At 50.1% G+C, this 17,910-nt stretch overlaps 1 protein-coding gene across 1 annotated transcript; it reads left to right on the plus strand.

Moving 5' to 3' along the window:
- Positions 1–2,552: 2,552 nt before the first annotated feature.
- On the plus strand, positions 2,553–16,177 carry LOC131557188 (multiple epidermal growth factor-like domains protein 9). The gene is made up of 9 exons (XM_058804253.1): positions 2,553–2,745; positions 5,609–6,070; positions 7,356–7,491; positions 10,329–10,417; positions 11,309–11,372; positions 12,039–12,127; positions 13,220–13,332; positions 13,764–13,920; positions 15,953–16,177. Exons 1-9 carry the CDS (start codon positions 2,691–2,693, stop codon positions 16,099–16,101), a joined length of 1,314 nt encoding a protein of 437 aa, XP_058660236.1. The 5' UTR covers positions 2,553–2,690; the 3' UTR covers positions 16,102–16,177.
- The last annotated feature ends 1,733 nt before the right edge of the window (positions 16,178–17,910 follow it).

Consider the following 17,910-nt stretch of genomic DNA (forward strand, 5'->3'; position numbering starts at 1 on the left):
GGTGTCTGCTAAGCCTAGGACACCAACAGGGCAGTGAAGTGGGGGATAACCATGGAAAGAGTCTAAGAATACATGGATACAATTATCTGAGTCCAGAGGAGGGCCAGTAAAGTCCTCAGAAGCCTGGAGCACCTCTGCTATGAGGACAGGCTGGGAGAATTGGGGTTGTTTAGCCTGGAGAAGGGAAGACTCCAGGGAGATTTTGCAGCACCTTCTGCTACCTCAAGGGGCTATAAAAGAGCTGGAGAGGGACACAAGGACATGTGATGATAGGGTAGGGAGAAATGGCTTTGAACTGGAAAGGTACAGGATTATATTAGTTATTAGGGGAAAAAAAATCATAACTGTGAGGATGGTGAGGCACTGAAAGTGGTTGCCCAGAGAATCTGTGGCTGCACCATCCCTGGAGGTGTTCAAGCCTGGAGGTTGGATCAGTCTTGAAGCTGCCTGGTCTAGCAGAAGGTGTCCCTATCCATGGCAGGGGGGTTGAAAGGAGATGATATTTAGCAGTACCTTTCAAGCCAAACCACTCTGCTCCTCTGCTTGTAGTTAATACCTTCCTGACCTTAAGGAGTCACCTGGTGACCTGCCATTTTCAGGCTGATGGATGCGACAGCCCACTGTCAGCTCGCACATTCCTCTCCTCTGCACTGTCCCCACTGCAGTGGGACCTCACCTGGGCATTTTCACCCCCACAGCACTTAGTGACCTCCCACTGACAAAAGCTGGGGCAGTGGCAGGTCACAGGTGACACTGAAGGGGTGTTTGAGAGTTTTCCTGCTTGGCGTTTCTTATTCAGCAGGCAGCTCTGCTTGTAAACAATCACTGAGATCTGACCCCAGGTGACTGGCAGGTAGTAATGCAGAGCCCTGTGGTGCTCCTTGGGCTTCTAAAGCCTGGGAAGCTCAGAAATCCAATCTGCCCTCAGCAGATGAAATCTCTGATGGCAAATCCTTTGCTTGCTCAGAGGGATGGATCAGGGCAGCCTTGGACAAGAGCTGTCCTTTCCAGCCTGGGCAAGGCCTGGGAGCTGGCACAAACTGAGGTGTTTGCACAGGATGCTGTGTACTTGGGAGAAGCATCATTGCTCCTGTCTCTGCCCTGTAAGCTCTGAGGGTGGAGGGCACCGTCTGGTTTGTGTGGGGACACAAGGTCTGCCAACCATGGAAGAGCAACAGAACTGACAAGATCAAGGCCCTGTGCCAACCTAGGACATTGTTTTTCATAAACCATGACACTGCTTTTTATTCTCTGTGAACCAACTAGCAAAAGCATTTAATCTCAGTAGAGACAGGCCCAGGCAGGTCAGGAGTTTATGAATTTGTTTTTACTTTTCTGCCCTGAAGTGGCATTAGATTTTCCCCATCAGAAGTGTATTTCCAGCTTGCCCAGTTGCTAAAACAGTTGAGAGGAAAGCAGCCTGTCTCATCTCTCACCTGGGCTCTGATAGCTCACCCAGAAAGGGGGCTCTGAGGGCACAGGAAGGGCTTTAATGCACAATTTCCTTTTCTCTTCCATGTGTTAGGCTGAAACTGACAGTGGAAGTGCTGCCACATCCAATTCTGAACTGCTTTTCCAGAGCAGTGTACATGGGTGCTGTAGCTGCTCAGCAAATGTGTGACTTGGTTATTGGGGGAGTGTGGGAAAGCTCCCCACTCACTAACCAGGGGGTGCAGCTTGTGGGATGGGGGGACTGGTCTGCTGCCAGCTTCCCTGGCAGGATAAACCCCACTGGGTGCTTGCTGGCAGTGTTTTAGCAGTGCCCAGAGCTGCTCCATCCCCAGATGCTGCTCCTGCAGGAATTGTCTCTCACTGCAGAGCCTCAGGCCACCGAGAGTGGGTGGGCAAAGAGGTGACATGTGAGATGTGGCATTCAGCTAAAGGAAATCCTCTCAGAGTGGGGGCTTGGCAATGCTGATTGCTGAACAGTGGGGGCAGAGGGGAAGGGGGGATCTTTCAAAGCAGGGCTACAAGGTAAGAAAATCATGGGGACATCTGTGTCCTCAGGCGGCCCAGCAGGCAGTAGACACTGGAATGCATGGAAAATGGGGTGGGGCCCCATTAAACTTAATGCTCTCACCTCAAAACCATCATCATCATCAGGATCTATGTGCTTGATCCTGGTAACAGCTTGATACATCAAGCCGGACACCGAGGGGGCAATGGGGAGGGAGGGGGAGGGAGATTATGGTTGGGACAGCTCTGTGCTCTCCAGAGGCTGTGTTCTGACTTCTGGTTACAGCATGGTTGGCCCCAGTTAAAATGGGAACTCCTCTGGGGTTGTTTTTCTTGTTTCTCTTCTCTCAGGAAATCCCGTGGGTCTAAGAAATGAAATCCTCTCACTTGACGAGGTCACGGGGGGCTGGCCCACAGCCAGGCTGGGTTCCCATGCTGCTCTGCCCGTTCCTGCCCAGCAGCTCCTCCAGAACGCTCCTCACAGGGATTGCTGCAGCCTGGGAGGGCAGAGCTGCTCCTCTGGGTGCTCTGCCCTGAGGAGGCCGTGTCCTCTCAGACCTGCTGCAGTCTCTGAATATAAACCCCCCTTTGTTGGGCAGAGGGTGACTTGGCTGAGCCACATGATCAGTCAGGTGACAAAATTGGGCACCAAAGCAGAGCAGAATGAGCAGCTGGGTGAGGGCAGGAGCTGCTGATCTCGCCTCTTGACAGGCTGTGTTACTCCTCAGGGAAAAATGAGTGCCTGGCTCTGTCCTCTGCTGTGCAGCTTAACCATGGTGTGCTTAACAGGTAAGGCCTCCCAGCACAGGGATTATCTTCTCTGGGTGGGCACAGAGGGGGTGAAGCCATAGTGGGACTGAGGGAGCCCTGGGGTGAGGCTGTGGGCAGGGCTGGGGGAAGGAGGGAAGTGTTGAGACACAGGCAGTGGTGGAAGCGGGATGCTTGCAGTAAATAAAAAATTTGCTTTTACAGGAAGAAAAGGAAAGAAAAGAAATAGAGCTGTATTGCTCTGCATAGTAAGGATTTGCAGAGGCTTTGTCTTAAAGCCCAAAGAGCAGGATTGTAGGTTGGGAAAGATCAGCTCTCTGTCCTTCCCTGACTTCCTCAAGGCTCCTGTTTGTACCAAGGCGTCACATGCAAAATAACACATCTGTCAGGTTCCCCTGGAGATACTTCAGGTGATTCACAGTGCTCCTCAAAACAAAAAAAGGCTCTAGAAAGCAAAATCACTGTTCCATGACATAGACAGTGTAAGTGCAGGAGAGAAAATGCTTTGTCTGATGAAGCTGAGGTTGTTTGAGTACTGGTTTTCACACCTGTGACTGACTATAACTGGTAAAATACACAAATACTTTACTAGTGCTCAAAACTATTTTTTTCAGCCTTCTGACTTCTTTTTTTCTCTAGAAGTTGTTTAAATTATTAAGAAATACTGGCTACCAAAGGTTATTGATGGCTACTGAAGTTTTGCAAACAACTTTACTACTTTTGGTAACATGTTGTGGAAAACTGCTTTCCATTTTTAAAAATTCCTCTGAAGAGCACCACCATTTCACATTAAATCAAACCAACCAATGAAACATTCAGCTAAAAAAACCCAAAACAACAGAATTCATCCCGCTATGGGCAGCCCAAGTTGTTGAAACCTGTGCAGTGTCTCTGGCTGGCAGGGTTGAGCTGTTGGGGTCAGGAGGAGCTGTGGGAGGTCAGACTTTGATCCCAGAGATCCTTCTGAAAGGTTTTCCCTGGGAATTTGACAGTGCCCTTGCCTTACTGCTAGTGTTTATGTTAGGATCGGTTTAATGGATCTCAGGACTGACTCAGTTTGTTGCCAGAGGTGAGGAAAAAGCAAGCAGACTGGCTTCAACCCCTCAGGCAGGGGAGTCAGATGAGGGGAATTGTGCACCTTGGTCCTGGGTGGAGGTTTGGCTGCAGCAGGAGTGTCCTGGGTGGGCACTGTGGGGCTGCTCTCCCTGCCCTGGGACCAATGCTGGCACCTCTGTCCCTTGGATTTGAGCCTGGGGCAAGCCAGGGTGTTACAAAATGATCACTGCTAGATTTGGTGTCTCTGTTTTAGGGCCACAGCAAGGAAATGAGATATAGTTCAGTTGGTGCTGAACATTATTGGCACAGTGCTAATAATGCAAGGTTGTGGGCTTGATCCACATATGGGCCATTCTCTTTAAGAGCTGGAGTCCACAATCCTCTGTGTGCCTTCCAACTCAGGCTGTTCAGTAAATTCTTTAAAACCTGAGCAGTGGCCCAGATGGCTGGGTGCTCATCTGCTTTACTCAGTAGTTACACCAAGATGGATTTTGGCACAAAGCAGGCGGTCAACAACAGGAGGGAGCACTCCCAGCAAACTGTCTCCATGTGATCACAACCCTATAAAGACTCTTTTATCCACTGTCCTGGTCCTGGTGCAGAACTTTAACTGGAGCTGCCCTCAGCTTGGTCTGCATGTTGGTGTTTGTACCAGGGTCGTGTCCACAGTGCCTGGCCTTGCATGGTGGGTACAGAATTAAGAGAGAAGTTCAAGGCTGGGGGTGGATCAGGGCTGGGGAAGAGCCTGCAGGGATGTGGGTCTGACACCTGGCAGCTTGTGCTGTCACCCCTCCTGTCACCCTGCCCGTGTCCTTCCTCACCCACATCCCAATGTCGGGCATCAGCTGCACCCTCTGACCTCCTGCAAAACCACAAACCAATTTCTCAGGAGTCCTTGTGTTTTCTGTGCCGCTGGGCATGGGTTGGCAAGGGGGTTTAGCAGGTGTGTGCTGCTGGAGAGAGCATTTACACCCCACAGCAGCAGCTCCAGTTGCCTACTGGTGCTGTGTAAGGTTGGGTGTTTTCAGAAGTTGCAGTAAATACTGAGGGAATCCCTGCCCTGAGTTCCTGAACCCAACTGGTGGCACAGAGGAGGAGCTGCCTGGTTTGGTTCTGCTTTTCTTACTTTGCTTAGTACCACACTGCTAAATTAGCAATAACCTGCTTCTTTCCATGCTCAGTTTCAGTTTCCTCTGTTAGAAACTGCAGGACATTACCCATGCTGTGCCAGGGGATGTCTTCCACCAGCAGAGGATGTTCCAGTCCACCCTGTATCACAGCAAAACAACCTGAGCTTTCTCTACAGATTTCAGCAATCCTCATTCTGATGAGGGATTTCAGAATTAAAGCAAGTCTTGGCCCTCAGGCTCACTTCTGGTTACTGGAAGTACCCCTAGAACAGCTTAAAAGAGCCCTGAGCCCATGTCTTTCCTTGGCTGATCTGTTTGAGGGAGATGGGATTCAGCCAGCTACTTGACAAGCTTCTTAAATCAGATTGTCATGAGATCTCAGTAAACAGTCTCTAGGAGCTAACAGAACTGGCTGCTTCAGGCAATTCTCACACCCATGAGTCAGTCCTCCCAGACACTGGCATTTACTTATTTGTGGCCTCATGGACCCACTAATTTATATCCTTGGTAAGTCTCTCGTGTGCCAGACGTGCTCAGATGCTGCCTCAGATCCTTGCTCTGTAGTGGAGCTCAGCAGAGGCGAGTTTCTGGACATCAAAGGCCCATGGTTTAACCAGTTGATAAAGACCTAAATGAGAAGCCATGATTAAAGAGAGAACAATAATTCAACCATTAATTATGTTTTTTTCTTCCCTTAGGTATTGCTTTAGGCCAGACAACCAGCACTGGGGTTCCCATTGGATCCACCCCAGCACCTCCCAGTACAACCAGCACTGGGGTTCCCATTGGATCCACCCCAGCACCTCCCAGTACAGCCCCTGCTCCAGCCTCTGCTTCCCCAGCTGCTGCTGCAACACTCTCAGCTGGACTGACAGCAACCACTGCAAGCCCTGCTGCATCCACAGCAGCTCCATCTGCTGATCCAAGCACAAAAACCCCTGCCCAGGCTCTGCCCTCCACCACGGGGACTGTCCCCACCTCTCAGACTTCAGCACTGGCAGCCACATCCAGCAGTGTCCCAGCGTCCCCTCCAGGAGTGACCCCATCCCCTGGGCTCCCATCATCAGCTCTGCCCCCCAGCACCCCCCAGGCCTCCAACTGCAGCACAGAGAATGTGACAGCCTGTGTCCCCTGCCCCCCAGGGACAGCCCCCACACAAGGTAAGGCTCCCTGCCCTGGCTGCTGGGTTGGAGGAAAAGGGATTTCTCAGGGCTCTTGTTCTTGTCTTGGAAGCTTGGACAGGCAGCAGGAGAGGGATTTAATTAATTTCACCCTCCTGAAATCAAAGGCTTGGTCTTTCCTGGCCTTGTGCTGTGCTTTGGTCTTTCTGAGGCTTCCCCATGGGGTGACAAAGTGGTCAGACTGTGGCACAAAGTGTAACACAAGTCCAGTTTGATTTATTGGCAGAACATCATTCTGGGCTCCAGGGCCAAATACAAGGCCAATATCCAGCTGTCTTGAATGTTTAAAGAGAATCTCTGCTGTGGGAGACAGCCTTTTTCCATGGCCTTGAGAAAATACTTGATCAACCACTACCACCCCCTCCCACAAAAAAAATCTCAGAAAAAGAAAGTAATTCTCCAAAATACAAGCCATGGTTTTTTTTGGTTTGTTTTTTTTTTTTTTTTTTTTTTTTTTTTAATTTTTGCTTATTCCCTGTGCTGCAGGGAACTTTTTAAAAGCAGCTCTAATGCTTTAGGGTGAATCTGCAGAGAACAGGAGCTATCTCTCACCTCCCTTTTATGCAGGATCTTCTTAGTCAGGGCCTTCTCCTCTTGCCTGTGTTGGTGGTGCAGCTGCAGTAAATCCACCCAGTTCCTCTGAGTGGCTGGGATTGGTTTTGTGGAGCAGAGAGGGGTAGAACTTGCCTGCTGGGAATGCCATGGTACCTGTGCTCAAAGAAAAATTGCTTCTGCTTTAGGCAGATCCTTGACTCTGGGGCTTCATTCATCAGGTCAGCTTCTTATAAGCTTAAATTACCAGTGATCTGAATAAGTGTATTGGGGTTTTGGTTTTTGGTTTTTTTTTAATTTTGGGGTTTTTTTTGTTTGGTTGGTTTTTTTTTGTTGTTGCTGGTTTGGTTGGGGTTTTTTGGTTTTGGTTTTATTTTTTTTCTTTTTTATATCTCTTTTTTGTGTGTTGGAGGGAAAACAAGGAAATTTTTCCTGACTGGCCCCTCAAAGAAGGAAAAAGCAGTCAGCTTAATTACTGGAGTTCCACACTGATAGCCTTGACTCCTTAGATCATCTTGTGGCTGTCTGCAGCTTGCTAACAGTGGACAGCAGCATAATTACATGTACATTGCAGTTTCTACCCTCTGTGAGTGCCTTGCCAGGGCAGCTGCATGCCAGAGCTCCTGCCTTTGTGGCAGTGACCTGTCCTGGGTGACACAGGGGTTTCAGTCAAGTCCTGCCCTCCTGATCCTGACTTTCTGCCCCACTTTAGGCACCCTGAGCTGCTCATGCTGCCCGGGGGGAGCGTGCAGTGACCCCGGTGCCTGCAGCCCCTGTGCCCCAGGGCAGCACCAGCCCCAGAGTGGGCAGCCCTCCTGCCTGCCCTGCCCTCAGGGCTCCTACACCAGGTGAGTGCCGAGCCCCTGCGCGTGGGAGCTGCATCATAACCACAAAACTCTTCCCAGCCAGGAAAATCTCCTCCTTTGGGTGTGACAGTGGTCACAGGGGTTCTTGGATCAGGGGAGAGATGGGAATGTCGACTCCATGTTCGGAAGGCCTGATTTATTATTTCATGAGATATCTATTACATTATAACTATACTAAAAAGAATAGAATGGAAAAGAATGAAAACAAAAGCAGCTGGCTCGGACAGAGAGACTCAGCTCTGCCGTGAGTGGTCACTGAATCCAAACATCCACACGAGACCAATCACGGATCCACCTGTTGCATTCCACAGCAGCAAATAACCATTGTTTACATTTTTGTTTCTGAGGCCTCAGCTTCTCAGCAGGAAAAATCCTAAAGAAAAGAATTTTCACAGAAGATGTCTGCGACATTCGGGCTGTATCGCCGGCTGGGGGCTGTGTACAAATCTCAGACGGGACGGGGCTGCTGTGGAACCTGCCTTGAGCTGTTTTATTTGTCAGCATCACTCTCATTACATGGTTATGACAATAGGAAGATGCCATCACTCACATCTCAGGCAGCAGACAAAGAACTTAATGTTACAACTCACTTTATAAGTTTTTTGACCAATCACACAAACCAAAAGCACATTGACAGTAGTTCCATCCAACCACTATAAGCACATACCTTTGGTTAAACACTGCCTGCTTATTTCAAATATGATACCTACTTGTAAGCCTTAAAGTACAATGCACAGAGCTCCATTGTTAAGCTTCAAACTTCCTAATATCTTGCTAGATAAACTTTTCTGTAGCTTAGGGAGTTATTCTAGACAAGCGTTAATACACAGACCATTGTTCTATTTGTCCTTGCTTTTCTACTTTCTAAATAATTTTTCTGCTGACCTATCCCATGGCTGCTGCTTAGCTCTAATCCCAGTTCTGCTGTCTCTGAGGCCTGCCCTTTGCAGCTTTCCCAAAACCCTCTGATTTTGTGGATTCCTACAGGCTGTAGGGAATGTGCTGCCAGGGCTGTTTCTCAGAGGCTGAATTCTCCTCATCAGGAAAGCTTGGTGTGGATGTGCTTGTGCTGAGGCTGTCCCTGTGTGGTCTTCCCTTTTTTACCCTCATGCCTTTTGTCTGCACTGAGGGAACATGTTGTTTTGTGGCGGGGAGGTGTGAGTTTATCTCTTCAGCTTTTCTCTGGGATATGTCTGACCAGCAGGCTCCATCTCCCTGCTTTGCCCAATTCCTTCCTCAATCCCTGTTTTCTTGCCCCTAAGGCATCTCATTACATTTGAGTTGCTGGCATTTAAAGCAATACCCTCAGCTGACAGAGCGTGGAAAAGCTGGCAGGACAGGAGCCCAGCCTTACAATTCCATCAGGCTGCCTGATCCAGGGATGCTGTACAATGTCCCCTGGCTGTGGGGACATGGCATGTGCTGCTCTCTCCACTCCTATTGGATTTTCTCTTGCTATATCCGTGTCTGCAAGCAGTCAGCTGTGTCCTTTATGGGGTGGCAAGGACATCAGGGGTGGGAAGAGCCTCTCAGGGCTGTGTCCATTGAGGAGCTGCTCTGTTTGGCTCAGTCCTGGGCTGTGGGAAGGGTGACCTGATTGTGCAGCTTGTTGGCAGCAGCCCCTGAGCTTGAGGTGCCAGAGGATCTCCCTCTGTGCTCCCCTCTGCGCTCTGTCCTCACAGTTTTTGTGCTGTGAGGACCTGCCTTAAAAATGTGCCCCCAAACTGCTTTAAAAACCAGCCAGGAGCAGAGTCAGGGCACACAGAGCTGCTGCTTTTGGGATGTGGGAGAGGGACCAGAGAGGGCCAGCAGCCCTGCTGGGCTGGGTGTGCCACGGCAGGGACCAAAAGGGGGGATCTGGGGGTGCAGGGGTGCATGGCCATCTCCTGGTGCCTGCCTGGGCCTCAGGGCTTCAAGGGGACCATTTAACGTTTCTGTGCTCTTTGGAGAATTTGGCCTTCCTGCAGCTTTGAGAGGCTCTGGCTGGCCCAGGCCCTGCATCAGTTTGTTTGCAGCAAAGCATTTGCTGTGTTTCCAGTTGCTTTTGTGGGGTTTTGGTTGTTTTTTTGGTTTTGGTTTGGTGGTTTTTGGTGTATTTTTTTTAATTTTATTTTTTCCCTGCAAATCTCATGCAGCCCTGCAGTTTCTGAAGGAATTAAAGATCATGTCCTTGTTTTCCTCCAAAGCATCTCTGAGTATGTTATCAAATTCCTATCCCCACATACTTGTTGAGAGGAATTTGGCTCTGTTAGTGATGGATGTAAAAGCTTCCTCTTTGCCTGCCTTTGCCTCACTCATTTCCTCTCCTCCTCCTGACATGTTCCCTCCCTTTTCCCACAGTCCCTGCTGTTTAAAGTCAGGGCTCTCTCAGGTCACTGCCTGTGGTTTGGGTCCCTTTTTTCAGCTCCTCATTCCCAGCAATGAGGGAGGAGCAGCTCCTTTGGAAATCCCTGAGGGATGCTGAACAGCAAACACCTTCCCTATTCCATTTTCAAGAGTGGATTTAAGAGTCTGACTTAAGCCAAGGACTTTAGGTCTGACCACAGCATATTTTTCAAGACCTTCAATTCAGATGGTCCCTTTCCATATTGCCCACAGGCACAGGGCATCTCTAATCCTAATAACACAGAAAAATTCAGGTTTTTAGTGGACCTTTAATATCCAGGTGAGTTCAAACCAAAGTTTTCCTGCCCGAACTCCTTTTTCACAATTGCTCTATTTCTAGACTAGTCAGTGTCATGTTCTGCTCTGTCTTCTCCAAATGGATGGAGGCTTGGGTGACCTAAAATTGTGTTCCTCTCTGCTCCCTTCCCTCCCAGCCTCCCAAGGAGCTCCGTGTGCCTTCCCTGCCCACCAGGACATTTTACTAATGAGTCTGGGGCTGCAGCCTGCAGGGCCTGTGAGCGAGGTAGGCTTTGGTCTGTGTTCAACCCAAGTGCATTTTCATCACATGATGCTTTTTCCCAGGGGCAGATGCAATTACCAGGTAACTTAAAAGCACTGAAGGGTAAACAAGCTAAAAACAGCCCAGCAGATCTCTTCCCTATTCTGTTTTTTTTTTTAAATGGAAAGAGCAGATCTCAGCCATGCTTGTTTTTGCAACAAGTTAATGCCAACTCTGCAATGAAAAAAGTTTTAGGAAATTCAGTTTTAGCACAATGGGGGAGCATTGTTAGGAAACAAAATATTCTCTATTTCTGATAGCAAAAATGAATATAAACTGTCTTTGTTTTCATTTAGGCAATGTTCTGCATTCTGAATATTAAGTGTAATACTTTCCTTGTTTTCCACACATTAAAACTGGGGTTTTCAAGAGGAGCTGCTTTGCACCTGGCTAATGCCACTGCAACCTGGTGCAGTGTGTTTGCAGATGGGGTAACAGCATGTGCAGAACAGCACCTGCTTATGCAAAACCCCAATTAGCACATGCAGTGCAGCAGCTCCTCTGCACCCAGGCTGGGTCCTGCTTGAGCATTCACAACTGTTCCTTGGAAATCTACCCTCTGAGCTGCTGGGCTGTGCCCAAAACTTGGCTGTCACTTGCTGTGTTTGGGAGGAACACCAGGGGAATCTGCCAGAGCCCTCCATGCATCCCTCAACGTGGCAGGGGTCAGCAGGGAGCTTGCATTGCTCTTTCAGAGCTTTGGACAAATATAACCCCAAATTCCCTGAAATGCCACCTGAAGCGTCTTGTGGGGAGTTGTTTGGTTGTTTGTAAAATGGACATGAGCACAGTGATAACAATGTAGGACAGAGATGTGGAGGTAGCATCCTGAAGCCTTGCCCTTCTCTTTTCCAGGCCATTATAGCTCCAAGCAAAATGCAGCTTTTTGTCTGCCTTGCCAGCCAGGATCATTCTGCAAGTAAGGAGCTCCAGGGGTGCAGGGGGTCACAGGGACAGGGAGGGGGGTTCTTTTAGCCCCCACTGAGCTGGAACCAGGAATGTAGTGCCCAAAGTCCCCTGCCATTTCAGCTCTAGGGTGGGGCTTCCAGCAACCTCCTCAAGTCTCCCTGACCATGCATGGGGGTTGGAGCGAGATCATCCTTGAGTGTTGTCATTAGAGTACGAGAGTTCTATTGTCAATACATTGCAAGGGTTCCACATTGCCAGAGTTTTGTACTTCCTTGATGTTTCTCGCAGGTAGCTCCTCCAGGCACTGACTCTTCCTTGTCCTCACAGCAGCCACTGACTCCAGTTCCCCCAACCAACCAATCCACTCTTTTATAACACTCTTCATCTTATTGGCTACAGCTGTGGCCTGTTAACATCAGGCCTGCTCCTAATCCTTAATAACTGGTTCAGCTGCAACTCTTTAGGGGGTAAGATTACATTGTATGTTCCATCCCGCTACACTTGACGTCCCTTCCAATCAGACCATTCTGTGGTTCTGGGTGACAAACTGCACTGCAGACGGACGGACACCCGCAGTGCAGCAAAGGTGGATCCTGGAGCCTCCAGGCTGTCAGAGCAGGCTGTGGTGGGCTGGGCAGTGCAGATCCCACAGCGTGTCCTGCTCCTCTCCCTGCAGCACCAGCGGCTGCTCCGGCTGCCGGCCCTGCCCTGGGGGACAGGAGGCGCCTCGGGAGGCGGCGGAGACGTGTGAGACCTGCCCGGCAGGTAAGGGAGAGGCTGTGCCCAAAGTGGGGCTGTGCCAAAAGTGGGGAGGCTGTGCCAAAAGTGGGGCTGTGCCCGAGGGGAGGCTGTGCCCAATGTGGGGCTGCGCCCAGTGTGGGGCTGTGCCTGTGCCCAAAGGGAGCACAGCTCCCGCTCCAGGCTCATTCCAGACCCATCTCAGCTGGCCCTGCAGGGTCCCTGCAGGCAGAGCTGGGCCCTGGCATGAGGGATGTGCTGGGGGGTTTGTCTGGGTGCTGGTGGAGGTTGTGCTGTGCCAGGCTGGTTCATGAGTGCCTTGGGGCTGTGTTGGTCCTTGGCACACCCAGGAGCCCAAATCCACAGCTGGTACCGGCTCCAGCAAAGAGCACCTTGCCCGTGGTGGTGGCTTTGCTGAGGAAAGCCCAGCCTTGCTGTCACTGATGGATTTTCTGCAGGGGCAGCCTGGGGTAAAGGGACATGGGGAGGGGATGTGAGGCAATGGCCGAGCTCCCTCCTGTGGTCTCTGAAACACCCCAGGCTGCCCCAGCAGGGCTGGGCAGGGACTCAGCCACCCCCATGGCAGGGACCAGCCTCCCTGGACACAGCCTCAGGCTGTCTCACAGCCCAACTGCACTTTAAACATTGCAGGAAAGCATTTTACCACTGTGAGACTTGGAACTTCTGTGACCTGTCTCTCCCACAAAGGTTGGGAAACTGAGCTGTGCTTTGAAGTCTGCTCAGCAAGTTTCAAACAGCTGGAAAAGGTGTTTGAATCCAGAATTGGAGAGGATGAAACACTGCTGACCTCCAGTTCCCATCTTCCCCTACATTAAAGCCAGAACTCAGTGCTAAACCCTCTCCCACCTACTCCTACTCACACTGCTCTGTTTGCCAAGGTCTCACCCCAAATTTTCTTTAGTCCCTCTGTCCCTGTTTGTTCTGCTCTGACCCTTTGCCACTGAACCAGGACCAAAGTCCAGGCTCAGCTTTTGTTATGCACATGAGCACTTAATGCTCTTTCTCCCCGTGGCTCTGAAAGCTGATTCATTCATATGCAATTGCAGATGTCCTGGGGGTTAGTCTCAAATCTTAATATTGTGCTTATTTGCTGTTCAGGTACATTCAAAGGTGCCAATGACAGCAGATGCAAGGCCTGCAGGACAGGGGAGTACCAACTACAGCGGGGCAAGGAGAGCTGTGAGCTGTGCCCAGAAAATCACTACTGCCCTGTGAGTCCCCTGAGCAGCTGGGACAGCCTGTGCTGCCCAGAGCTGTCCCACACAAGCTAAATACCCCTCAATTAACACTTCCTTTTTTCTTGTTATCTGAGCTTCCTTTCTCTTAAACATAGACAGGGCTCTGATGCAGGGAATAATTAAAATGATGATTGCAGGAGTGTGCTGGAGCTGTCTGCTCTGGCTGGGGCATGAGGGGGTGGTGTGTGCATTAATGAGGGGTTTGAGGTACAGACTTGCTGTGTAACAACCCCTTCTGCTCCTCCCCACACTCCAACACTGAAGGAGCACACAGGGCTGGATTTAATGATGGCAGGGTCATTCCTTCATTTATTTTTTTCACCCCTCTAATCCTAAAATGTCACCTCCCTTTGCCCTGGTCACCTTGTGCAGTTTGCTGGTGCTGATTTACTTCTCTTGGGCAGAGCCCGGGTGTGAAGCCAGTGAAGTGCCCCCCTGATGCCTTCTGCCCCCGGGGCAGCGCGGAGCCCACCTACTGCATGGAGCTGTTCCTGTACAAGGCAGGGGACTCCTGCCAGCTGACCCCTGCCACCGTCATTGTCCTGGCCACCTTCTCAGCAGGTCAGTCTGGGTGCCCTCAGGCACTCTCTGGGTGGTGTGTTCTGTGTTTCTGGACGGCAGGATTTCTAATCAAAGTCCTTCTGCAGCTCTCAGTGCCAGTGCTGTCCCTGGCTCTGAGGGAAGGTGGCACAGTGCTGAATGGTTGTTGTTTGTCCCTGGGAGGCAGGGATGTGTGTGGACCCTCAAACAGGGATTCCTTGGCTGCACCAAAGTAAGAAAAAAGACAGTTTCCTTTTGGTGTGTTTCCTGAAAGCATTCCTGCCTTAAGTCATGCCACAGCCTCCAGCAGAATGGGGAGCTGCTGGCTCATGCAGTGCTGCTGCATTGATGCCAAATGTTGCTTGTACCCAAGAGTCAGGAGCTGCTGAGTGTGGGGAGCATCCCTCCAGATGCACCTGCTGTGAATCAGCTCACTGGGGCAAGCTAATGAGGGGGTGAGCTTTTCAACTGGGAAGCTGCACCATGACTAATCATTCCAAAACAATGAATATGCATTTTGAGTCTTAGGAAAGGGAAAAATAGAGTTCTCTCGTTTTTTAATCAAAGTTGGGGGGAGGTTTAATCAGAGAATTATGATGAAAATGAGCAACTATTGGTGCTGTGGATTGCAAGAAGGTCAGATGAGGAAGCTGGGAGGAGGAATCTGTCTCCTGTGCCCAGAGAGATGAAGACAAATCCCTAAGTGCCCTTACACTACCAGAGATGAGAATCTTGTGTCAAGAGAGCCAAGTCATAGAGATAAGGCATCAGAGGATAAAGAATATCCAACAAGCCTCACATTCACAGTTTCTGTGTTTCAAGTGTATTTTATGTCCTTCCTGAAGACCCATGAAGACTTTTATGTGCTTCCTGAAGACTCCACTTAGCTGGCTGTTGTTGAAAGGAGAGAGGAGAGGTTAAATGCATGTGTTACAAGTCACACAGCAAAGCTGCTTCTCCCCCAAGATGTGTGTTCCCATCACCCTTGTCTCCTGGCAGTGAGCAGGGGACAAGGACAGCAGGGTCTGCAGGAGCTCCAGCAGCACCCTCGGAGGGTGTCCCCATGGGGCTGAATGCCTGGGGGAGCAGATGAGGGCTGTTCTCACAAGCTGCAGCTTGGAGCCATGAGAAAGGCCCTCCCCTGACCCCTATCCCCTTGTGCCAGGCTGTTGTCCAAAAATCTGCCAAAGCAGATGCCATCTGAAGCGAGTGTTAATTTGAAAAAGTAGATTAAACTGAAGGATATGAAAAGACTGCCCAGAGACGGACAATGGCCCATTAAGCAGCATTTGTGATAAACAAGTCTGAGGGTCAGGGAACAGCATTCCTGCCTCTCCCAGAGCTTGCAGCAGAGAGGGGGAAGGAAGGAGCCCACGCAGGAACCCGTGAGTTTTTCACGGCTGGTCTCACAGATCAAGTGTTTGCCATGAGGCTGTCTGCTCACACAACTGAAATTTGGGTGTATTTGTCTGGCCATATTGCATCACAGAGACAGATTTGTGCTCTTCTGTTCAGATCAGTTTTCTCTGGTGATGCTTCTGCCAGAAACAAATGAGCAGAATGTCGCACCACTTGAGATTTGCCAATTACTTCCATGTCTATGCCCAATCCAAAAGTAATTTTTCCTGACAGCCCTGATCTCAGTCTAGACTCAGAGTTAATCTAGGTTAGTTACTACTTCAGTGTGAGTGCTGCACAGAGCAAACTAATTTCTCAGCAAGATCGTTTTGGTGGGGTCTGCAGTGAATAAGATGCCAAGTGGAAAACAGTTCTGGAGAGTAAATGGGAGTAGGAAAGCAAGTTACTGAATTATTTAATTAAAACTTGTCATTATTCCTTGCAGAGTTAAGCTGAAAACTGCCGAAGTTGAGTGTTTTTAGTGCTAGTGGAACCTTTTCCCCCCTCTTTTTGGAGGGGGACAGAGTATGTAGGAGGAAAAAACTCCTTATTTTACCAGAAGAGAATAGCTGAGTTGAGAACCCTTGGAGCAAACATCACCTGATACTTTACTTTCCCATCTGTGAATAACTACCATTCCTCCCTTCCTTTCCAGGAGGAATCCTTGTTGTGTTTCTGATCATCCTGAGGAGCCGACAGGAGCACGGCAGGAGCTCCCTGAAGTCGCCGCTGCTGCCCCGGGGCTCAGGGCTGGGCTCCTACGGGGGCACGGAGCACACGGAGCCCGTCTATGCTGGCTGGTAGCTCTGCCAGGCCAGCAGCCTCTCCTTCCCCTGGGGCAGCACTAATGGGGCTCTGGGCAAGGTGTTTAACCATGAACAACCTACTTCTGTACAGCTAAAATCAGTGCTGGGGAATAAAACTCAGTTTTTGAGTTGTGGCTACTTGTGCAAACCAAGCCAGCCCCTGCTCTGCTGCACTGGGCTGATGGGAAAAGTCTTCCCTTTCCAATTCCCAGCTTCCTTCACAAATACTTTCCTTCATAAATACTTTTCTCTTTGCATCAGGGAGAAAAAAGCCCCAAAAAGCAATCAATCCTACCTGTTTCTCCATTTTAATAGTCAGCTCAACAGAGTGAGGAGTGACTGCTCATTATTGAGGTCCCTTTGATACAACACTCGTTTCCACCCACACACAAACTAACATGAATATACCTCCTTTTAATAACATGCAATTTTTTGTTTTGTTACCCATTCTCAAAGTTTTAGCATAAGCACAAGTCAAGGGAAGGGATCCTAAAGCTCTCCCCTTCCTTTCAGCTGTGGGCAAACGTGCAACAAAAGAAATGGTTGATTCCTGGACCAAAGTCCATTTTGTTTCCTGCTGCCAGGTACAGGTGGTGCTCAGGGTGGAGCTACAAAGGAGCAGCAAGGTGCAGGCACAGAGGATGCCCTGTCCCTTTCTGCATCCTGAGGGGCTGTAGGAGACCCCTGCCCAAATGCCTGGGCAAAGTTCTGTCCCTGGTCCTGGACGCTGCAACCCCACCCAGGAGAGCGGCAGAGTGGTTGTGCCTGTTTGCTGTGGCACTCCAAGCTCTCCTCTGTGCACCCAGCCCAGTGTAACCATCTGGTTAAACTGATATGATTTGTATTTTCCAGAGATGATTCCTGTGTGTGGCTGGTTGACTCTTAATTTGTTGTTTGCTCTGTGTCCCCTGTTATGTTTTTCTCTTAGCCAGCATCCCAGGCAGTCAGAAATGCCCAGAAAAAATTCAACATCACCTCTACTGGAGCCAGTGCCAACTGCTCCATGAAACCAGTACCTGTGGCCTCTTGACCTTCCCACCTTGTTGTCCTTTTCCTGCTGCAGTGATATTCCCACACAGGTGCTGTGTGAGCCCAGCCCAGCCAGCTGTGACCCTGTGTGCCAGTGCTGTGCTTCAGCAGCTCTCCATGGCCAGTAGAAACAGAGTCTCTGTCAAAAGAGCCACGATTTTAAATGGCTCTGCACAGAGGTGGTGGCAGGTGTTACTTCTCTCTGAATCTTGCAGCAGCACAGATGGCTGAAGGAGCCTAGCTGTGGGGGGTTAAGTGGTTCCTGCCCTCAGCTGCTCATTCTCCTCTCCCCAGGGAAGGTGTTAGAAGTTTTTAAAAGAATTTATAGAATTTATCAGTTCTCTGATCTCCATCAGGTGAGGAACTGTGTGCAAGAGTGGCACATCAGCCATTGTGGGTGCCCAGAGAAGCTGTGGCTGCTCATCCCTGGCAGTGTTCAAGGCCAGGTTGGAGCAGCCTGGTCCAGGGGAAGATGTCCCTGTCCATGGCAGGGGGTGGAAGTGGAAGGTCTTTAAGGTCCCTTTCACCCCAAACCATCCTGTGATTCTGTTCTGGATCAGCAGCAGGAGGGATGGTTCCTAAAGCCCTGCCCAGAGCCAGCAGGGGCAGAGCTCCATGCAGCCTCTCCCACTGCTGATTTAGGAGACACATGAAGCTTCTCCCTGGCCCAAGGCTGTGCTTTTCCCCAGAGCAGCACAGGGACACAATCCTGCTGCACAGCACCAGGTGACCTCAGCAGAACCATCAGCCACCAGTATCAAAGATCTCTGAAATGCTT

Source organism: Ammospiza caudacuta, chromosome 4 (genome assembly GCF_027887145.1).
Source record: "Ammospiza caudacuta isolate bAmmCau1 chromosome 4, bAmmCau1.pri, whole genome shotgun sequence".
In the NCBI taxonomy this organism is placed as follows: domain Eukaryota; kingdom Metazoa; phylum Chordata; class Aves; order Passeriformes; family Passerellidae; genus Ammospiza; species Ammospiza caudacuta.